The sequence below is a fragment of the Protopterus annectens genome, chromosome 10.part0 (assembly GCF_019279795.1).
Source record: "Protopterus annectens isolate FY-2018-M chromosome 10.part0, PAN1.0, whole genome shotgun sequence".
Classification (NCBI taxonomy): domain Eukaryota; kingdom Metazoa; phylum Chordata; order Ceratodontiformes; family Protopteridae; genus Protopterus; species Protopterus annectens.
Window position 1 is genome coordinate 1,034,945,888 of NC_056744.1, and position 23,831 is coordinate 1,034,969,718.

Below are 23,831 nucleotides of genomic sequence, written 5' to 3' on the forward strand. Positions count from 1 at the left end.
CACAAAAATAACCCAACAAATTTGCAATAAAGTAAAGAATTCGCATTACTGACTTAATAAAGCAATTCTGAATAAGCTACAAGAGGGTCTCACCCAAACAAATAACTGGTGCCAGAAATATGGCCTCAAGCTAAATGCCAAAAAATGTGTCATCATCCCCTTTGAGTAGAGTGATGTCCCCACAAATTATCACATTAATAACAATGTTGTAAGCATGCAATAAGTCGTATGGTACTTGGGCACCCAGGTTGATAGAAACCTGACTTTTGACCACCACGTTGTCTCCGTTGTAAGGAAAGCTTTTTACATGGCCCAATTCATTAGTAAGGGTATCTCATCCAGGGACAAGGAGGTCATAACATCCCTGTATTCTTCCTTTACAAGAGCCAATATTGATTACAATGCCCCTTTTGACATATGCCTCAGCAAAACACCCTGCCAAAAGAAAGACTACAACCATTTCTGACAAAAAAGGTTAAAGGACTAAGTTCACTTAGTTATCTAAACAGACTAAAAACCTTTTTGCTTTCCTCTGTCTCTCACTGGCTCCTTTAAATTTCACCATTGGCTTGCTTTCCAGGCTAAGAAAGATCCTGCCTTAGGAGACTTCCTCAACCTCAGAAATACTGGTTATACTTAAAACGCTCACTACAAAGACCACAGCCTTCACTGCAACATAAACAAGCCACTTTTTATGGACAGGTTCTTGACACAAAAACCTTCAACTTCTGTAAAAAGCTCCTCTCATTATCAAACAATGTAGTTCAGCAACACGATGGCTGGACGGATAGCCATAAATGTAGTCCTTGGGTAAGTAGCATAGCCTTCATCAAACCAGATGGAAAATCCACATACTAACCTTTCCCAGCTGGATGGCTAAGATCTATGTCCAAGAAGAGGGGCATGTTTAACTAAGAATTCCATTTGCTAAATTATATTCAGTATACATACTAATCTCTCTCTCTTACACACACAGACACACACACACACACACACACACACACACACACACACACACACACACACACACACAAAAAGCCCCTACTTGTAAAATAGGCAACCTCAGTAATCACATGACACCCACTCACTGAATGAAATTGTCTGGAAGTCAAAATATCTGAAAAAAAAATCATAATAGAGATGGATTCATCCATGTAATTTCCCACCACCAAAAGGACCATCAATAAATCAACAAACAACTGCTCGGCAAAAAGTAAATCAATAAAAAAACCATAAACTATAATGCTACATACTGGTGTAAACATATAACTTGTGTCAATCTCCAGGTTAATCCATACCAAAAGATTGTTTCAGAGATTTAGCTATGTACAAACAGCTTTCTCCTAAAAATTTAACTCATTGATATTTGCCTTGCTGTAATTATAACTGAAAAAAAATGTTTTTAAGTTTATTCTGTACCGCAATGATTCTCACTGTTATGAGATGCAATCTCTGCCATATTGTATGAGTACTACAATCCATAATTTGCTGTCTCTCTCTCTCTCTCTCTCTCTCTCATGCATTATATTGTTTTGTGTTATTTTTGGAGTTTTTCTCCCCGGGCCTCCGCTGAAAATGGACTTGTACCCAGTCGGACTTTCCCGGTAAACAAATGTAAAATAAAATAAAATAAATAAAAATAAACTTCCCTCCAATCTAAAGCCATTTGACATTCAGACATTTTAATTTGTGCAGAAGTTACTCACAGACTGACAGTTTACTGAGCTGTAATGCTGACCTTCGCTTTTGAAAAAAACAAATTCCCAGACTTTGTCAATAGCTCAAAGTGTAGAATGGATTATTTATTTATTTTTGGAAAACATCTTTAAAACTATTAAATTGATTACATACCCAGAAACACAGAAAAGTTATTGTGATTATGTAAACCACAGACTGCTTCAAGAAATCAAAGTCACATTAGCACTCTATGCTTATGTCCGAACAGATGAATCATACCTGTCAATTCCAAAAGAAGTAAAGTAGCTTAATAAGAAGGTTATTTGCAAGGTTGCATGGCAGTTTATATTGGAAATAAGCAGCGATATTAAAAAGGCTCTGTTTTTCATAATTACGCCGAAAAGTCTTCCAAGGTAAATACAACTTCTGATTTAGTATGGAACATACCTCTCAACCTTAGAGCAAGAAATCTGGACAAAGCGAAACATAAAAGTGGAACACAGGCCCAAAATAGTTATACATCACAGACACCATTGAAACAACTGTAGCTGCAAACATTATACATCACTTATAATGTTTCTATCCCATCATTGTCAGTTAAGCATTATATGGCTCATTCAGTCCTGCCTTCTTTTGCATCAAAGAAAACCATGCTTTGAAATGACAACTGCATTAAAAATAATACATAAAACACATTGCATCAACATCCTGCAACTTCCTACCTGCAAGCAACCACAGAGCTTTCACTGAAACTAGGGCTGCTTGTTTCCCCAGAATGACAGCTCTCCCTAATTAAGTTTAATGGCATACAATCTACCAGTATATGGACTTCTTCTTCTTCTTTTGGCTTTTCCCGGTTAGGGGTCGCCACAGCGGATCACCTTGTCCACTCATGATTGGCAGTGGAGTTTTACGGTGTCGAGTTGCCAGCCCAGCGCCCAACCTTCCACTGAAGGCACACATTCACACCTAGGGCCAATTTAGAGTGTCCAATCCACCTGCAGCATGTCTTTGGGATGTGGGAGGAAACCGGAGCACCCGGAGGAAACCCATGCAACCACAGGGAGGACATGCAGACTCCGCACAGAAGGCACCCCAGCCGAGGATCGAACCGGAGAACCTCTTGCTGTGAGGTGGTAATGCTAACCACTGCACCACCGTGGCCACCCTTACCAGTATATGGACTACCTGAAATAAATTAGATTATGGCCTGTAAATTGAAAGTACACTTTGTTTAATTAAACTATATTTCTAAGCCCACTTACTATATTTTTTTCAGTAACATCCCAATATCCATTTCCAGGTCACTTTACAAGACATTGGCAGTGGTAGACTTGGCATCTTTCAGAACCCCACAGGCTCACGCTAATACATTGTCCATTAAATGTAAATATCCATCCACTGTAAATGGCAAGAAGCTATGTCTTAAAAAATCTACTTCTGGCATGCGCACCCAAGTATTAGGTTTTGAAACAATGAAACATATTCTCCACAGTCCGTAAGTCTCTGTCTTTAATAATCATCTACTGTTGCAGCACTCCCAACACATAAGCAAACACATACACACTAAAATCCCCAACATTTAAAAAATGACATTGTGCCCACTTGATTTGCCAGTATTGATGATCCACCAAAGCTAAGCTTACTGTTGTCCAATCTACCACTGCTTAGAACCCACCAATGAAAAAACAGTACTAGGTGCTTTTGTGTTTGTCTGAAAAAACAATACAACTTTATATGCTACAGTCCCACATAGTCAGTCCACTACTGACCCATTAACCCTAGGCTGCTGTCTCATTCTTACTCCCTGGAACTGCATTACCTTGGATAACTACTTTTATTTCCTAAGCAAAATACACAAATTAGAAGATGAGGCAAAAATCCAGACATTCTTTGAAAATCCATACAGTTAAGAGGTATGTGTTCATGTTCAATACAACACTCTCCCTTCAGGAAAGTCGCAATTTAATGAAAGTGTACTCTTAATGTATGATATATTTGTGAGCTAACTTGTTTGTGTTCAGTAGGTAGACTGATCGTTGTTAGCCTCTTTGTGCATGCGTCTCTCTCTCTCTCTCTCTCTCTCTCTCTCTCATGCACACATATACACACACACACACACACACACACACACACACACACACACACACACACACACACACACACACACACACACACATGCTCTTCTACTTTCATGCACACAATTCTGCTTTCATGCATGCACTGACTCACTCCGTACTTACCTATTAACACAGGTAATTGCTGTCCCTTTCAATGGCAACAGCGGCAAATCCATACATGAGTCCATCTTCAATGAGAACACACACACACACACACACACACACACACACACACACACACACACACACACACACTGATTGTTCGGCGCAAAACAATGGCATAAACACACTGACCCTTTTTTGGCTCAAAAAGAAAACTAGAAGGGTGCTTTGGCACATGCGCACACCGACATTAGCGTTACAGGTCACGGGAGCAAAAAACACAAAACAAAAAAGTGTTTTGGGGCGTGCGTACATCGATGTTGCAGTAAGAGGTTGAGGGCCGCATGGAAGAGCTCTGAGGGCTGCATGCGGCCCACGGGCCGCAGGTTGGACATGTCTAATATAGAGCATCTAGGTTAAATGTGAAGGAGCAGGACTTTCAGACACAAGTAAACATTGGCGTGGATAATCTCAGAGATAGAGGGTATAATGAGCAACACATCCATATGAATGTCAATGATGTAGTGGGAATGAGGCACGGTCAGGCCAAACCCTACTTTTCTGATGGGAGAAGGAAAGTTGGTAGGGTGGAAAATAGAGCTATACTTTGAGCTATACTACTGATGTCTCTCAGTATATAGACATCATTAGGAAGCATTGGAAAGTTTTAGTTACTGATCCTGATGTAGCCAAACTTATAGATGATGAACTTAGGTTTCAGTTTAGGAATAGCAAGTCCTTAAAAAGGAGACTATGTTATCCCAAGGGAACCTCTGCTGAAGATTGTGAATATGGCATTAGGCCATGTCGGCAGTGCAATTTTTGTTGTTATATTGACACCAGTGCTGAATTTTATCATCCTGACCAGAGGAAAATGTACACTTTTAAAGTACATGCCACATGTTTGACTTTATCTTGCTTATTGTGTTAAATGTATGGGATTCTATATAGGGAAGATCAATAGAACATTTAAAGAACGTATAAGAGAACATGTTTGCAATATAAATAAACACAACAATGTTAATGCACTGGCTAAACATGTCATGAGCACAGACGACACCCATATGTTCAAGTTCTTGGTCATTGGTAGAATATCAGAGAGTTCCAGGTTAGGTGATATAGCTAATAAGACTGAAGACTTAGAGTCTACATGGATTGTTAGGTTGAGGGGGAACTTGGGGCATGGTCTTAATGAATCTGTCCCCCTGAGACCCCGACTTAAAAATGGACCGTTGAAGATAGTGCAACTTTCACTAATGTATTTATGTTTTATTTATACTTTTAATGTGCTGTTAAATTATATGCTGGTATTTTGTATGTAATATGCTTTTAAATTGTGAATGGGATGTATCATGTGATTGTTACCTTATTGCTTTATATGAGATGTGTTTTACTGTGCATTTTAAACACCTGATGAAGCTATTATAGTGAAAGCGCTTGTGTTCTGTGCACTTGAAGTAAAATCATTTAGTACTGGATACTGCGGTCGTGACTGTGTCTGCTTTTTATTAGGTCCCATAGAAGCTGTATTCTTGGCCTTGGACAGTGCTGTTTTAACCTGTGCAGCAGTAATACTGGGTGCCTGACAATCTACTGGTATTGTGATTGGTCCTTTGCGGGGGGAGAGGTGTAAAGTTGGCACTGAATCTGTCGGCCAGTATATTGACAATATCTTTTGGCTCAATATAGGTGGTACCATTGTATAGTAGCTCAGAGCAAATCTGGGTATTGCTGTGGAGATTCTTTACATAACTATAGAAGACCTTGTGGTAGTCTTTACTGTCTGCTGCAATTCTGTTTTCATACTTAGCTTTAGAGGATTTGATGAGGGATCTCAACTTTTTGTTGAGGCAGATAAGGGAGTTTTTCCAGTCTTGGGATTTCACCTTATTCCACATCAGTTTCCTCCTTCTGTTGTAGATTTTTTTTATGGCAGGGGACTGCCAGATTGGCTTCCTTTCTTTGTAGGAGAGTGTCTTGGTTCTCTTGGGTATGGCGAGATCCATGCATTTCTGTACGTGTTCGTACAGTGCATTGGTGTATGATTCTGTGGTCACGCAACTATTCTCCATTTGCATGGGTGCCGTGAAGTTAGCCACCTCTGTTTTTAGGATCCCAAAGTTAGCTTTGGAGAAGATTTTCATGGTGAATACCTTTGCTGGGGGTGGGAGGGAAGTGGATTTCCAAGGTGATTAGTTTGTGGTTGGATCTAACCAGGGAGTAGCTGACTATTGGTGTGGAGCAACAGTCGCCCATGTTAGTAATGACCAGGATGTTGCCACCTCTAGTGGGGGTAAGAACGAGCTGGTCCAGGGTATTGGAATTAATGAACTCCAGGAAACGTTGGCCAAGTGTATTGGTACATGAGTAGTTTACCCAGTTAATGGAGGGGTAGTTGAAGTTGCCTAGTAAGAGAGTGTTAGGTTGGACCGTAAATGTATGTGTATGTATATATATATATATATATATATATATATATATATATATATGTGTGTGTGTGTGTGTGTGTGTGTGTGTGTGTATATATATATATATATATATATATATATATATATATATATATATATATATATACATATGTGTGTTATATATAAAACTATATATATAAATATATATATATATATATATATATATGTGTGTGTGTGTGTGTATATATATATATATATATATATATATATATATGTATGTATACATATACATATATATATATATATATATATATATATATATATATATATCTATATATATATATATACACACACACACACACACACACACACATATGCGTATACATATATCATTTAATTTCTACCTGTACTCCTGAAGTAGGACAAGTGAGTTGTACCTTGTAACATGATATATGAGTACTGAACACCATAATACTGATTTTTGGCCTTAATATCCTAGTCACACTCCCTGGTAATGTGTAGCATGTACATACAAAGCAAAGCCTATTGCAGCAGCCCAGTATTCTATGCACATGCTTCACTGCTCTCACCAACATCTGTCTACAGTGGGAGCATGTAGCCCTACCCATTAGCTTTCTGTCAGTCTTGCAGCAGAATAAGAATGCCTGCATCCCACAGGATGGATGAGTCAATGAGAGATTCTCACTCCCACTGTTCCTAGACAGCTCCTCCAGTAAACAGGTCATTAATTCTTCCTGGTTTATTTTAATGGTAGCCAAAGCTTTACTTCTGCTCAGTGTTATTGCATTAGTAAACTGCTACATGTCAGTCCTGAATAAATTTGGTAGTGTTTGTCACATGTTGCTATTAAAATTGTTTGCTTTACAAAACTATAATTAGTAAATTCATAAAAAAAATCATCTTTCCTTTTAAGATATAACCAAGATTGTTATAAGATTGTTACATAGCAGAGTATCACTTCCAAGGAAAATTTGTCTTCTCTTTAAAGCTATAAACAATGATCTGATGTTGTCAGTATTCATTCATTCCTCAGCAGTTGGGTTCGGGTCCGAATTTCGGATCTGACTCAGCAGTTAGTTTTAGCTTGCGGCCACTAACAAACTCTCATGTTCCTCCCTTACCCATAATGCTCTATCCCCTAACATACCTCAGATCTCATTTGCTGGTTTCACTTTTGGATGTGGTCACTGTGAGCTCTTGAGCTTAGTATATTTTTTCAGAGATAATTCCAGTTTTATTGTATTTATCCTTTTTATATCTTTATATTTTTTATTGTAGTTTCTACTTTACTTCCCTTTCCTACACTTTCATGTTATTTCTCATTCCCATTGTTGGTAAACCTTTCTTCCTCTTTTATACACCTGATACCACTGTTGGTATCTCTCTCTGTCTCTTTCTTTTTACCTGAATTTTTAAAACAAAAAAAACAAATTTCTTTGTTATTTTCCTGATTTTTGATTATTAATAATGTCTGAAAAGCCATCAGGATTTAAAAAATGTCAACAATGCAGTCACAAATTACCGCTTTTTGACTCTCATGCCTTATGTGTCTATTGCCTAGACCTGTAACATCTTCAAATGGATTGCAAAATTTGCAAGTCCTTCAACCCTTGGGCTATCGCTGACAGAAAAAACAAACTAATTTTAAAAGGCTTGCTACCTTGCTCATTCTGTGAAGCTGTACCTGAGACTCAACCCCCCCCCCCCACCAAACCTAAACAAAAGGAGTTTTCTGGTAAGCATTTGGTTACATCTGGATCCTCAATCCCATCTTCGGATCAGACGATGGAACCTCTTAAGAAAAAAATTAAGAAATCAGATCTGATGCCTGCTCTTTTCCTGATGCCATCACTGGAAATTAAATTGGATTCCTTGGATCCTATCCTTTTGGATCTGAAACAGTTACTTAGGACCCATTATTCTCCCACCATAGACCATGTACCCTCTCGGGTACCATCTCCTGTTTTGGAATTCTGCTGGCACTCCAGGTCTCCCTCTGTGACATCATCTCATTCTTCCAGAAGCCTGACCAAGGCTGATGTAGATAGAATGATGAGGAAGTTTCTCTCAGTGCAGATTCAGATGGTATATCTTCTGGTACCTACCCCTTCAGGTCAGAAAGCCTTTACCAGTACTACACCAATGATCTTGGCTCCTTCTCTGATCTGACTTTTCATTTCAGTGCCCTTGAATCTGAGTTTCCAGGGACCATAAGTATTGAATCCGAAGATCATAGTTTCTTCAGATCCGAGGTTTTCTGTGATAGCTCTGGCTATGAGTGGTTCGGAGCTGGACAACTCATGGAGCCGAAGTGCCCCTGTCAGATCTGAGGCATTACAGTCAGCTCTGAAGTTGTCAGAGCCATCTCTGCCCCTGTGAGCTTTGGCTCTGGATAGCTCAGCTCTGACCTCTGCCTTGGGTGGATTGCCTTCCAGGTAAGGGGAGCCGATGGGATGGAAGCTTGGCTTCTCTGTTGCATCGACTTCCTTCTCCTTGGGATATTTTGCCTTTGAGGTGGTGAAGAGAGTATCCTCTGCTTCTGCAGGATGGACAGCTCCTCTCCCTTGGATCTCCCCTCTGGATTCTGTATGCCTGTGTGCCTTGAGCCCCATCATTCCATTCCACAGGGACAGCCAGCCCAAAGTCTCCAGGATACCCATCGGGATATTACTATTTCTTCTGATACTTCCCTGGAACAAACCATAAAAGAAGTCCCTAAGAAAAGGAAGTGCAAGAGGAGGCACTTGGACTCCCCCCAGGAATCCATCACTGAACATACCAGTTTCGATGATGGAGAAGGGTCTCCAAGATCTCCAGCTGAAGACGTCTCATTTGATTACATCCTAAATATTCTTAAGCAGAGGGGTGATTGGTTTACTGATTTCACTCCCAAAGAGGAATCAGTATTCCTGGAAGCCATTGGCTCTGTCCCATCTACCTCCTGGGTCACTCCACCCACTGACAAGCTCATTGACTTGATCCTATGCAGGCATGGAAGGAACTGGACATAGTTGAGCCAATCCACAAAAGGCCAGATGGTATTTTGGCACCACCTGCAGGAAAGGATTTTGGAACAAAGGAGTACCCGCAGATGCCATGGTTGTGGTGGTGGCCACCAAGAAAGAACTTAAGGAGCAAAGTTCTTTGGTCCATCCCCCTAACAGGGAGTCAGGGAAGTTGGAGAGATTTGGGAAGCATGCATATGCTTCAGCGACCTTTGCACTCAGATCATTGAATTATTTGGCACACTTCACAAGATTACAGAGGGATCTGATTAAAGAACTTTCAAATTCATTCTCTGGAACCAGTACTTCTGACTGCATAACCAGGAACCAAACACAAAACCAGATCAAAATAAACAGTTCAAGTGTACACAGCAGGTCCACACCAAAATAAAATTCTTCCTTTCATTCACCAGTAGATTAAGCGCTTTCGTCAGCTTGTAGCTAAATACTTCATGAGAATCTACTCAAGCATACAGAAAGGTAACTTAAATAGTTACAAAACATACCACCTGACCAGTTAATCAGTTGTTACTTAAAAAGACATACTTTAAAACACAATGCAATCCTTCAATGAACCCCCCCCCCATTTTTTTTATAAGAATGTTTACAGTTGTTTATGTGGCTCAGTGTAGTGTGTGCCCCAAATTTTATGTGGGGAAAACACAAAGACGCTTTAGGAATCGCATGTATGAACACTCCTTGGACATTAGACAACACAAAAAAACTAATGCTCTGGCAAAACATATAGAACAGTTTTCTGATCACAATATTTTATTTTTTGCAATAGAGCAGGTATGCCAAAACCCTCGAGGTGGACCGTGGAAAGATATTCTGGAGTTAAAATAATTACTGTGGCAAATTATATTACAAGCACACATTTGCCCAGGGTTAAATGATTATTGTAGTATAAGTTCTGTTTTAAAGCTTGGGTCTTATTTGGTTTAGATTCAATTGTAAACATTGTTAAAAAGGGGGGCGGGGTTCATTGAAGGATTGCATTGTGTTTTAAAGTATGTCTTTTTAAGTAACAATTGATTAATTGGTCAGGTGGTGTGTTTTGTAACTATTTAAGGTACCTTTCTGTATGCTTGAGTTGATTCTGATGAAGTCTTTAGCTACAAGCTGATGAAAGCGCTTAATCTACTGGTGAATAAAAGGAAGAATTTTATTTTGGTGTGGACCTGCTGTGTACACTTGAACTGTTTATTTTTAACCAGTACTTCTAAGGCTCAGTCTTCTGTGGCCTCACAGTTGACTACCCTTTTATCAATCACTAACTCATCCATGAGGCTTATCTCTCATCCGATTGAAGGTACCTCAAGGGCAGTGGGTTCAGGCATTTTGATTAGGAGGCATGCCTGGATGTGCTTGTGTGACTTTGCAAACCATGTAACCAAAAATAGTATGTCCACAACCAATGTGACGAAAAAACAAGGAAGACGAGGTCCAGCCGACAGAAGTTTATTCACAACGTACAATACACCATACCATTGACCTAGGTTTCGTCCGAATACTCAGACTTCTTCAGAATGCCACAATACTGTTACAAACCACTTAAATAGACAGTACAATCAATCAATGAATTAATTAACAATTCAATTAAGATTCAATTAAAAAACTTAAAAGTTTTAAGTGTTTTAATTGAATCTTAATTGAATTGTTAATTAATTCATTGATTGATTGTACTGTCTATTTAAGTGGTTTGTAACAGTATTGTGGCATTCTGAAGAAGTCTGAGTATTCGGACGAAACCTAGGTCAATGGTATGGTGTATTGTATGTTGTGAATAAATTTCTGTCGGCTGGACCTCGTCTTCCTTGTTTTTTGGTGACTTTGCAAACCCCTTCAAGTCCTCTTTTGTCAATGCACCTTTTTATGGAAGCTCTTTGTTCTGCACTAAATTAAAGGACACACTCTCCAGGTGCAAGCAAGACGGACCCTTTCTGCAGTGGGAGTACATTTTTTGACCCCTCAAAGGACCTTTTCCAGGATTCAGTGAGGAGGTTGGAAAATATGGTTCAGAAAGTCCCAGGGTCCTTTACAAGATCCCTGTGGAGATAGTTCCCCCAGGGGCAGAGGGGTGAACTCGAATGGAAGATACCGCCCACATGGCAGAGGAGACCTGTAGAACTATTGCTCCAGAGATTCTTTCAATGACAAGACCGTACTAGTGCTTCTGAAAGGAGGTCCAACTGTCCACTCCTGGAGGCAATCAGGAGTCACTTATCCTTGCACCAGAGAGCCTAGCTAGACATTGCAAAAGATACATGGGTGCAGGGGGTTATTTCCAGAGGATATATAATTCCCTTTTCCTTACCACCTCCACATGTATGCAAAATTTTCGCTACTCCACCCAGTCAGAGGAAAGCAGCATCACTAGAAATAAAAAATCTGCTAGAAAGAAAGGGTCATCCAAGAGGTCCCACCAGACCAAATAGAATCTGGAACTTACTCAAGATTCTTTTTTGCGCCAAGGAAAACAGTGGACTGGACACTGATTTTGGATCTCAGCAGTCTGAACAAACCACTTCAGCACACCAAGTTCCAGATGGTCACGATTCAGTCCATTCTGCCCTTTTTGTGCAAGGACAGCTGGATGTGCCTGATAGACCTTCAGGATGCCTGTTATCACATAAAAGTGAGCAGATAGTCCAGAAGGTTTCCATGCTTCTGGCTGGGAGCCAGTCATTACCAGTTCAAAGCACTGCCCTCTGACCTCACCACACCACTTTACATAACAGACTGTTCACCAAATGCAGGGCAGTAGTAGCAGCTCAATTGAGACTGCAGGGATTCCAAGTGTTTCCATACCTGGACAACTGGCTTATTACCACCCTGACTAGACATCAACTAATAAGAGTTCAAGGCAAGGTACTCCAGACTTGCTCCCATCTGGGGATCACCATAAATTACAACTAGTCTCAGTTAGAACCATCTCAGACATTGAACTTTATTGAAGCCCTTTTCACCACAGTATCCATGGCAGCTTCTCTTCCTCTGTCTAGAGTACAGACTGTCAGATTCCAGGTCAGGAAGATAATTCACAACTCCACAACCTCAGCCCAGTTGATCTTACAAGCCTTGGGATCAGTGCCTGTGGTTACATTTTTAGTTCGACTAGCAAGATTTCATATGAGAATTCTTCAATGAATGTTAACAACTCAGTAGTCCATTCTTCATCAGCACATCTCTGCTCAGATAAAAATTAACCAAACATGCAAAAAATACCTTTGGTTGTGGATCCACTCAGATCAGGTTCTACAAGGCTGTCCTTTCACTCTTCTTCAACCCAAGGCCATAGTGACCATGGACGCATCCCAGATTGGATGGGGATTTGGGAAAAGCAGTCCAAGGCACATGGTTCCCTGAAGAGGCCAATTTGCATATCAGCGCCCTGGAAAAGAGAGCAGTGCTCTTAGCGTTGCAGACCTTCCAAGACTCTCCCTTTTGGGAAAATTGCAATTCAGACAGACAGTATGTCCATTGTTTGCTACATTAACAAACAAGGAGGAATCAGATCTTACCCCTGTGCCAAGAAACTCTTAGAGTTTGGCAGTGGGTGATCTCATCCAACCAATTTCTGGTAGCAATGCACATTCTGGGGAAATCCAACATGATAGCGGACAAGTTGAGCAGGTGCACTCTACTACCTCACAAGTGGTCTCTCAACAAGAATGTGGTGAAAATTATTTTTCATCTGTGGGGCCAATCATGCTAAGACCTATTTGTGTCTTCCCTAAACAACAAGTGTTGCAGATTCTTTTCCCTAACTCCCCCCCCCCCTGCCGAATGAGTAACTAAGAGATGCTGTCCTACACGAGTGGTCCTCTGGTCTCATCCATGCTTATTCCCCAATTCCCTTAATCCCCAAATTTCTGCAGAAAGCATCCAGGTTGAAGAGCAAAGCCAACCAAATTTGTCCCTTACTGGTCTCTACAGATTTGGATTCCCTTCCTTTGGCCTCATCTAATCCACCTTCCTTGGAGACTGGATCCAATTCCAGACCTTCTGTCTCACCCAAAAGGCATGATTTATGTGGATATCTCAAACCTAAAAACTGACCGCATGGTTTCTCCACTTACATTGATAGCCAAGCAATGTATACTCTCTTCCCTTGTTCATCATATATGTTTGTCTTCCCACAAAGCTTCCACAAGGAAACTTTACAGAAGCAAATGGAAGAGATTTGATTTTTGGGCACAGTAGAAATGTGTTGACCCTTTTATAGCACCAGTACATAGTGCCCTTGAATTTTTAGCAACAATTTTCAACAAAGGAGCTACCTCCTCAACTATTAGGGAGCAGTTAGCTGCCATTTCTTATTTTCATGTTGGGATTGAAAACTCTTCCTTGGCTTCATCTAAACTTTGTAAATCCTTTTCTAGAAGTACCCTCATTTTGAGACCCCCTTATAAAGATCCAACTCTGCCGTGGGATTTAAATTTGGTATTACAATCCTTAATTCATTCACCACTCTAACCAGCAGCTAAATTTGAGTTAAAATTTTGACTTGGAAAACTATATTTTTGGTAGCCATCACTTCTGCTAAAAGACTGTCAGAACTTCAGGCACTGTCTTCTAAACCTCCTTACTTAATATTTCATAAGAATAGGGTGACAATCCTACTTTCCTTCTTAAGGTGGTATCAGAATCAAACATCAACCATCTATTAATTTGCCATTTTTCTTTCGAAATTTTGCAAACAAGGGTGAATATGTGTTACACTTACTGGACGTTCGCAGACAATTGCATTTTTACTTACATAGAACAAAAAAATTTTAGAAAAAAAAATCAATTGTTTGTCTCCTTTGCAGATTCCAAATTGGGCAAACCAGTCACAAAGGTAACCTTAGTCAGATGGCTTACCAATTGTGTATCTTTTTTTATAACAAATTAGGCCTTTCTTTACCAAAACCATTGAGGGCCAATTCCACCAGGTGCATGGTAACATCTTCAGTATTTTTATCCAGAACCTTCATGGATGATGTATATGCGGCTGCTACTTGGACTGATCCTCATACTTTTATTACTCTTTACAATTGGGTCTGGTCTTGAGGGGAAGAGCAGCCTTCGACTCAACTGTGCTGAGGAATATCCTTCCTTAGAGTCTTCCCGGGATTTCAGGTAGCTGGGGACTCTGTCCCAATTGTTGAGGAATGAAGGAAAATTAAGTTATGTGCTCACCATAAAGTTCCATCTATGATGTCTATTTTCACTCTTCCTCAACTACTCTCCCACCAACCCCCTACCTTTGAAGTAATGGCTTCTGGAGGAATGAGACCTTGTAAAAGAACCAGTGTTCCTTATGTTGAGCTTCAGATATGAATTTCTATCATGTTGTTAATTATTCCCTTTGTATTATAAGCTGGCAAACAAGATCTGGGGTATTTTAGGGGATAGAGCACCCAGTCAATGGAAAGCAACAGCATTAGGAGTAGCTCGAGAGTTTGTTAGTGGCCATGAACTAAAAATAACGTCTGAGTTGGATCTGAGGTTCGGATCTGGACCCAGTTGTTGAGGAAGAATGAGAATGGACAACACAGATAGAACGTTATGGTGAGTACTTAACTTCTTTTCACGTGGGAGCAGAGTGTTACTTAGACAGTTCTTGTTCACCTTGCACAAGGATGCTGTCAGGAAAAATTTTAATAGCATCCAGATCCTGGGGTGAACAATACCAGGAAAATATGAGAGTGAAGCCAGATTTTTTTTTTTTTATCTTAGGTTTGTTGATCTCAGCAGGTAGAATGTCACTGAGAAAAACACATTAGTGAACCAGACTGCTTCACATCTTAAAATCCTTTGGGAGAATATCTTGCAAATGTATTTACTAAAACACTGCAGATGAATAGAGTAATGACCTTTGAGTAATACAACACTGTTGAAAACTTGTACTATAGAACTATTACAGATATTGTACAACATTAAAGAAAGTTTCCTGTTTGCATTTAAATGGGAAATCTGTATACTGCATATTTATAAATTGATAAGAGACTTTTAGCATATAAATTACTGTACATGTGCAAACAATATTTAGCACATTTAAACTTCTGTTTTAACTGCAGTAGATTTTTTATCAAGGAAATAATCAAATCCCAGCAACTGAATGGTTTATAAAGTGCACATTCCTTAAAGCAAAGACTTGTTTGACCATTTTCTCATCAAGTGAGTAGAGACATTAGCTAGACACAAAACAAATGTTATCTTTTGAAATAATGTGTCTAGCGAACTGTCCTTTTTGTGTGCTGTATGTAGCTTTTATCTGTATTGCTTTTATTACTTTTTTTAATCTTTTGCTTTAAAGCCTTCATCTACAAGACCAAACACCGCACCAGGAAAAATGCAACGTCCTCATCGTCTGCAGCCTCTAGTCAGCAATATATCTTCAGTGAGGACGTTTCCAAGTTCCAGACCCAGAGATCCTATACACGAGCCTGATCTGAAGGTTAGTTATGGTGTTAAGTAATATTGTGTCCTAATTTCAAGCAGAAGGTCTAGAAATCTAGCGTAGCACATTAGCATCATACTGATTATTTTACCTAATGCTGTAGTACGTGTTTGTAACAAAGCAGTGATTAACTTTTTTGGAGATTTGCTGTGTTATTTTAAAGTTACTTTTAAAACTCATGTTTGCACATTTTCAAAGTATCTATTACATAGTCACTCTGACTCCACATATTTTAGCTTCATCTCATGTTATTCTTTTTTATCTGAACCCTTCTGATGACGTTTCCTCTTAACCACTACTTTAATTCTCTGAACAGTTGTGAAAATCAAAAGTATAAGGTTTTCCTTTTCTTTCAGTGAAAGGTTAGGCCATAGTAGGCCATATGTTCCATGAATTCCTAAGATTGCTTCTTACAGATATGTCAATCATTGGATGTCATAAGTACAGGTGCTTAGTCTTTCAAGCACTTTAGGTCTGTCATGTGTCATGTAATCCCTCCCCTAAGTATTAGGTTGTCTATCCACCCAGGATCTTCCAATTTCTACTAGGAAGTTTGTCTACCCCCCTTCCCCCCTGCAAAAAAAAAGAAAAATGATCCTGTTACTGTCTAGGAAGGGTGATCAGATTTGCTTTTTGATCTTGGGTTGCTGGCAGTGTATCAGATGCATTACTGTTGTGACAGTAGGCCAGCATGTTCACTCTCCTTTCGTGGCTTAAAATTTATATATAAGATGATGTCAGTTTTCATTTGGATCCCATCCTCTGATCCAACTCAGCTGTTACTGAAGCTTGTGGTAACTAAAAAGCTCTTGAGCTCCTTCCTTACCCATAATGCCCCAACCCCCTAACATACCACAGATCTCATTTGCTGCTTTTTACAAAAAGACTTGGTCAGTCTGAGCTCTCGAGCTTGTATTAAGATAAGTGATTTTTTTCTTGATAGTTTCGATCCTTAACATATATTCTTTTCTCTTACCCTTACACTCTGTGTATTTCTGTTTTGCAATAACTGGTATTTTTTCCCTATAATCTCTATTGTACATGTTAATGTAGTTCATACCATTGCTAGTATTTTGCCCTTTTCCCTATATTAAGTTAAAAAAAAAACAAATTTCTCTTTTCCTTTCTGTTTTCACTTTTCATGAGTCATTATGTCTGATAAAGGACCTGCCAGATTGAAAAAGTGTCAAAAGTGTGGGCATAAATTACCAATTTCTGTGCCCACATTTTGTGTGTTTATTGTTTAAGCCCTCAACACTTACAAGTGGATTGTTCTGTCTGTAAAAATTTCAATCCTAGAGCCATAGTAGATAGAAATAAACTGCTGTTAAAAGGATTGCTCCCATCTTCATTCGGAGAGGCTATTGCTGGGGCTCAGTACCCCAAGACTAAGACTAGAGAGACTTTGAAGAACCAAATATGTTGAAGCAGACCAAGAAATGTAAGCAAACTGGCAGATTCAGTTCCAACAAGCACCAAAGTTGAGGCAAAATGTAAAAAACTAAAAATAATAAAAAATACAACACGTAAACGCTTTTGTTTAGACAGTGTAAACTTCATCAGACATAGGTATAATGCAAAACAAACATTTAAATACTACACAAGTCATTCTGATTGGACACAGGAAAAACAGCTAGCTAATTGTTAACAAGAAAAAGGAAAAATTAACTCTTTAGTCTCATTTTCTGCTCTTAATATATGGTAAAAATGCAATATATTAAAAACATTGTATTTAAGTTAAAGTTAAAAACAAGCAATTCTAAAGAACATTCCACTGATGTCCTAAACGAAAGTGCTTACGTGTTGTATTTATTTTTTTCACATATTAAAAATCTAGTTGCCTTGAGTTTGGTGCTTGTTGGAACTAAAGAGATTTTGACTAAGTCTCCAAGACCTTTTAGTTCTTTGACGCTTTCCTTGGAGCCTCTGAGGAAAAAAATCTAAATGTGATCTGAAATCTGCTCAAAGCCACTCCCCCTCAGATCAAACAAGAAAATCTTCAGATCCAAGTTCTTCAGATCTGAAGACTCTACCTAGAACAAAATATTCTCCAACCTTAGATCCAGTGCCTTCTAGGGTTCCCTCTCTATTTCTAGAGAGACATTGTTCCATGTCACTATCTCTTGCCTCAACTCATCCTTCCAGAAGTCTAACTGAGGAAGATGTGGACAGAATGATGAGGAAATTCCTCTCGGCGCAGATACTGTGGGTGTTTTTCTGGCTCCTACCCCTTCTGGTCAGGGAGTCCATCCATCTGTTGCACCACCATTACTTGCTCCTTCTCTGATTCCGATTGTTTCACAGTCCCTGGATCTGAACCTTCTGGGTCTGTCTGGCTCAGATCCGAAGATACTAGTATCTTAAGATCCGAAGTTTACTCTGAGTGCACTGGCTGCAACTTCTTTGGATCCAGATGACACTCAGAGTGGAAGCTGCCTTGTCAGGTCTGAGACTTTGAAGTTAACTTCGAGGTTTTCGGAGCTGTCTCTACCTCTTGGAGCTATGGCATTGGATAGCTTGGCTCTGACTTCTGTCTTTGGGAGGTTTCTCTTGGAGCGGAGGGAGGCAGTGTCCCAGAAGCCTGTCTTCTTGGAGCTGACATCTTCCTTCTCTCCAGGGCGATCTGCCTTTGAGGTAGTGAAGAAGGTGTTTTCTGTTCAGACAGGACAGATGGAACCAGACCCTTCAGATCTCCAATCTAGTTCCCAGATGTCTCTGCAACTAGAACCACATCATTCTTTGCCACAGGGACTGCAAGCTCAAGGCATCCAGACTACCCATCAGGGTCTTTCAGTCTCTTCCAACACTTCACCAGAACATCCCACCAAGAAAGTCCCTCAGAAGAGGAAGTGCAAGAGGAGGCACTTGAACTCTCCACAAGAGCCGATCAGTGGGGATACTGATTTCGATGAAAGAGAAGGGCCCCCACGATCAACTCTGGAAGGCATCTTATTTGGAGACATTCTCGAGATCCTTAAACAGAGAAGTGGTTGGCCCTCCAGCAACCCTTCACCAGAGGAATCAGCATTTCCAGAAGATTTTGTAGCTGGCCCGTCTACCACATAGGTTACTCCACCTGCTGTCAAACTCATTGATTTGGTCTCTAGGTGGGTGTGGAAGGAATCTGACTCAGTTGAAACAATCCATAAGAGGCCAGATCAGATTCTGGCTCCATCTGTTGGGAAGGAATTCTGGAGTAAGTGGGTGCCCATGTATGTCATGGTCATGGCGGTGGCCACCAAGATGGAACTTAATGAGCAAAGTTTATCTGTTCATCCCCCTAAAACGGAGTCTAGGTTGATGGACAGATGTGGGAAGCATGTTTATGCATCAGCAACCTTTGATTCTAGGTCACTGAACTACTTGACACATTTTACTAGGCTACAAAGGGGCTTGATCAAGGAACTTTCAAAATACCTTTCAGGGATCATTACTGCTGAGGCTCAATCTTCTGTGGTCTCTCAGTTGGCTACCCTCCAATCCATTTCAAATTTGTCCAGGAGGCTTATCTTGCATTCAGCTGAAGGTACCTCAAGAGCAGCAGGTTCAGGCACATCCATTAAGAGGCATGCCCAGATGTGCTTATTTGACTTTGCAGAGCCTTACAAGTCCTTGTTCATCAATGCACCTTTTGGCAGAAGTTCATTGTTTGGCTCAAAAGTGATGGGCACACTCTCCAGGTGTGAAAAGAATGGAAAGACCTTGTCTGCATTAGGTGTACATTTTTTGACTCCTGAAAGATCCTTTTCTAGGAATCAATGGGGTGGATGAAAAATGTGGTTCAGGAAGTCCCAGGATCATTTCCAGGATACACGTAGACATAGTTTCCCGGAGACCGTGGGAGGAATTCAAATAGATGACCCACACGGCAGGAGAGGCCCACAAAACCAAGGGTCCAGAGATTATTTTTCTGACAGATCCTATCAACACTACAGAAAAGAGGCCTGATTGTCCCCATATGGAGGCAATCGGGGGTTGACTATCTCTGCACTAGAGATTCTGGCTAAATTTAACAAAAAATACATGAGTGCAGAAGATTATTTCCTGAGGCTATATAACTCCCCTTTTCCTTCCACCTCCAACTATATGCAAAGTTCCTGATGTTCCACCCAGTCAGAGGAAAGAAGCTTGAAATACAAAAGCTGCTAGAAAAAAGAGTCATCCAAGAGGTCCCACTAGGCCAGATAGAATCTGGAACTTATCAAGATTCTTCTTAGTGCCAAAGAAAACAGGGTACTGGAGACCAATTCTGCATCTCAGCAACTTGAACAAGCCAGTTCGACATACAAAGATTCAGATGGTCATGGTTCAGTCCATTCTACTCTTTCTGGGCAAAGACGACTGGATATGCTTGACAGACCTTCAGGATGTGTACTATCACATAAAGATGAACAGACAATCCAGAAGGTATTTACACTTCTGGCTGGGAGCCAGTCATTATCAGTTCAGAGCACTGCCCTTTGGTCTCACCACAGCCCCCAGGGTGTTCAAATGCATGGCAGTGGTAGCAGCTCACTTGAGACTGCAGGGATTCGGCATATTTCCATATCTAGGCAGCTGGCTCATTAGTGCCTTGACCAGGCATATACTATCATCAGCAAGAGATCAGGTGATCCAGACTTGTGCTTATCTGGGGATTACAATAAATTACAAGAAGTCTCAGTTACATCCAACTCAAACCATGGAATTCGTTGGAGCAGTCTTCAACACGACAGCAGTGACAGCTTCTCTTCCTCTTTCAAGAGTGCAGAATATCAGATTCCAGGTCAGGCAAACAATTTATAATACCAAAATTTCAGCCCGCATAATTCTATAAGCCTTGGGGTGAATGCCAGCTACCACATCATCTTGGTCCTTCTAGCAGGATTTCACAAGAAGATTCTCCAATGGATGTTAGCAAGAGAGTGGTCAATTCTTTCCCAGCGCATGTCAGCTCAAATGACAATCACTCAAGCATGCAAGAAATACCCTTGATGATGAATTCAGTTAAATCAGGTTCTACAAGGTCATCCTTTCTTTGTCCCTCAACCCAAGGCCTTAGTGACCATGGACACTTCCCATATTGAATGGGGGACACTTCCTGGGGAAAACTGTCCAAGGCACTTGGTCCCCCAAAGAGGTCAATTTGCATATCAATGTTCTAGAGATGAGAGAAGTGCTTTTATTGTTGCAGGCTTTCCAAGATGCTCTCCATTTAGGGAACGATTCAAACAGAGAATATGTCAGTAGTTTGGTACATCAATAAGCAAGGAGGAACCAGATCTTACCCCTTGTTAAAACGCACTCAGAGTGTGACAATGGGCGATCTCATCCAACCGCTTTCTGGTAGCAATCCACATTCCATCAATGGGGCCAGCCTTGCTGCAATCTTTTTGCTTCTCCACTAAACAATAAATGCAGACCTAAAGTTCCCATAACTAAAAATGCGACAACTTTTCATCTGTTTCCTGTGTCAGTGAGAAAAAAGGGAAAAAAAAAAAAGGAATACAAGAGGGGATGCTCAACCCAAAGAGAGGTAAAACGAAGGAAAACAACAAACTGACTGTTTCTGGTTATCATGATTTTAATTCCCATAATGTTAAAAATGTTTTTATTATATCTACTGTGCAATTAACAAATGTTCAAATGCAAGTATTGGGGAAAGGTCTTTCATTTGTGCCAAGTAGAGCATCTGTTTTGAATGATGTTCTTTTAGATTTAAATCTGTTTGGTAGAAATGTTGCCTTAAACGTTATGTTTAAAGATAATATGCATAAAGCTAACACATTCAAACAGCCAAGTACCTTTGTACCCCCAACTAATTCAACTGTAAAAACTTTTTTAAAAACATGTGAACGAGATATTAGACAGTATTTTGAGAATGTGCACTGTCGTTTTAGTAATTTAAATCAAGCTGAAAGGATAGCTTTAAATACCTTAATACAAGACCCTAATATAGTAATAAAGCCAGCGGATAAAGGGGGGAGGTATTGTAGTAATGTATTCAGAAGCATACATCGGATCATTAAAGACCTTATTGAATGATCAAACTACTTATGAAATTATTTCACCACTTAAGATTCAACACATTATTAAGGGAATAAATGATAAACTTAAAACATTATTGATTTATAACAAATTTTAGTTAAAGAGTTATTCACGTTCTTTTGTATTGAACACCCAATAATACCCCTATTTAAGGCACTACCGAAAATTCATAAGCATATATTACCACCACCAATGCAGCCCATCGTCTTGGGGAGAGGATGGGTCACTGAATGCATTTCAGTTTGGGTAGAAGCTAAGATGAAACCTTTACTTGATTTATATCCAGGTATTTTGAAAGACTCTGCACATTTTTCGCTGAACTATATGAGACTTGTCATGATTTGAATCTTAAAGATGTATTATTGGCAACTTTAGATGTAAATAATTTATTTACAGTTATTGGCAATGACTTTGGAATTAAAGCTATTCAGGAAATTATGAAAGACAAAAATGTATATGATGAGAAAACCAAATGTTTGATATTAGAAGTGTTATGGTTGATCTTAGAAAATAATGTTTTTATTTGTAATGGTAGTTACTATAAGCAAAAACAAGGTATTGCTATGGGCACACTATGTGCTAACTCATATGCAAATCTGGTGTTAGCTTATTGGGAGCAGAAATATTTGCATGACACAATGCATTTATGGAACGAATATGTTATGTTTTATGTAAGTTTTGTGGATGATGTTTTTATGTTATGGGCACATAATGAAAATTCCCTTTGTGAATATGTCAAATACATGGATACTACAACTGATTTTTTTAAAGTTCTCTCTTAATTTTAGTAATGAAAGAATAGCCTTCTTAGATGTAAATGTTATTAAAAATAATCAAGGCATTCTGCAAACTACCCTTTATAGAAAAGAATGCTGGAAGAATCATTTTTTGGATGCTCATAGCATGCATCCTCAGTATACCTTTCGTAATGTAGTGAAGGGTCAATGTTATAGAGTTTCATGGCTATGTACAGATATTGATGTGTTTGATACATAAATGGATATCTTGACACGACATTTGGTAGATAAGGGTTATAAAGAAAATAAAATAGACATGGATAGACATGAAGTGCTCTTAAATAGACAAGATAGAGCGAAACCATGGTCCTCAGAAAATTCAAGAAGGCCCACAAGAACATCTTATAGATATAATAATAAGTCTAAAGTGACATTAAAGTTTAGTAGTAACATCTATGATATCAGTAATATTATCAAGAATAATTGGAAGATTCTTTTAAGCGATGAAGGCTTGAGTGATAGTATAGACAGCGAACCTAAATTTGTATACAGGCGTAATAATAACCTAAAGGACCTATTATGTCATGAACCTGAAATAAGGCAGAAGAATAGTATAAAATATTTAAGGTTGGGGACATTTCCATGTAGACATTGTAAGGCATGCACTTTGCTAAACGGTGCAGGTTATTTTATACATCCAATTACTGATAGAAAATATAGTTTTGATTTTTATGCTGATTGCCATACTGTAAATGTGGTCTACCTTGCAAAATGTAAAGAATGTTCAAGTTTTTATGTGGGGAAAACAAACTGCAAACTCAAAACTAGAATATTAAATCATATGTCGTCTATCAGATTAAGAGATGAGAAAAAATGCCTTGTATCAACACATTAAATGGTTTCCGGATCACAGTTTTTCATTTTTGGTAATGCAAATAATACAAGAAGGTGGGGGGGGGTGACATTGTTAACAAAACTGAATATGCAGAGCTTAAATGGATTTTAAATTTGGCAGCAGACACAGCACCAGGTCTTAATAATTGTGTTCCTTTAAAACCAGCCTTGAAAAAAGGCGGGTGAAATGCAAAAGTTAATTGTTTAATTGTGTAATGAGTTTTTAAAATGTATATAAGATGTTTCAGAATGAATGTATGTTGTCTGAAGAAGGTTATCCACCCGAAAGCACTAACTTGCATTTTTTAATAAATCTTCTTATATTGGCTTGGCTTGGACTCACTCTTCTTTTTGCCTGCTGATGTTAGCAAGAGAGTGGTCAATTCTTTCCC

The 23,831-nt window shown here is 39.4% G+C and overlaps 1 protein-coding gene across 4 annotated transcripts in view; it reads left to right on the forward strand.

The window, feature by feature from the left end:
* Positions 1 to 23,831, forward strand: part of ERICH3 (glutamate rich 3) — a 1,772,788-nt gene that overhangs the window by 707,375 nt on the left and 1,041,582 nt on the right. For all 4 annotated transcript variants that reach the window (XM_044085800.1, XM_044085803.1, XM_044085802.1 and 1 more), the window contains one exon: positions 15,638 to 15,778. In XM_044085800.1, coding sequence (XP_043941735.1) covers positions 15,638 to 15,778 — 141 coding nt within the window. The remainder of the gene's footprint in view (positions 1 to 15,637; positions 15,779 to 23,831) is intronic.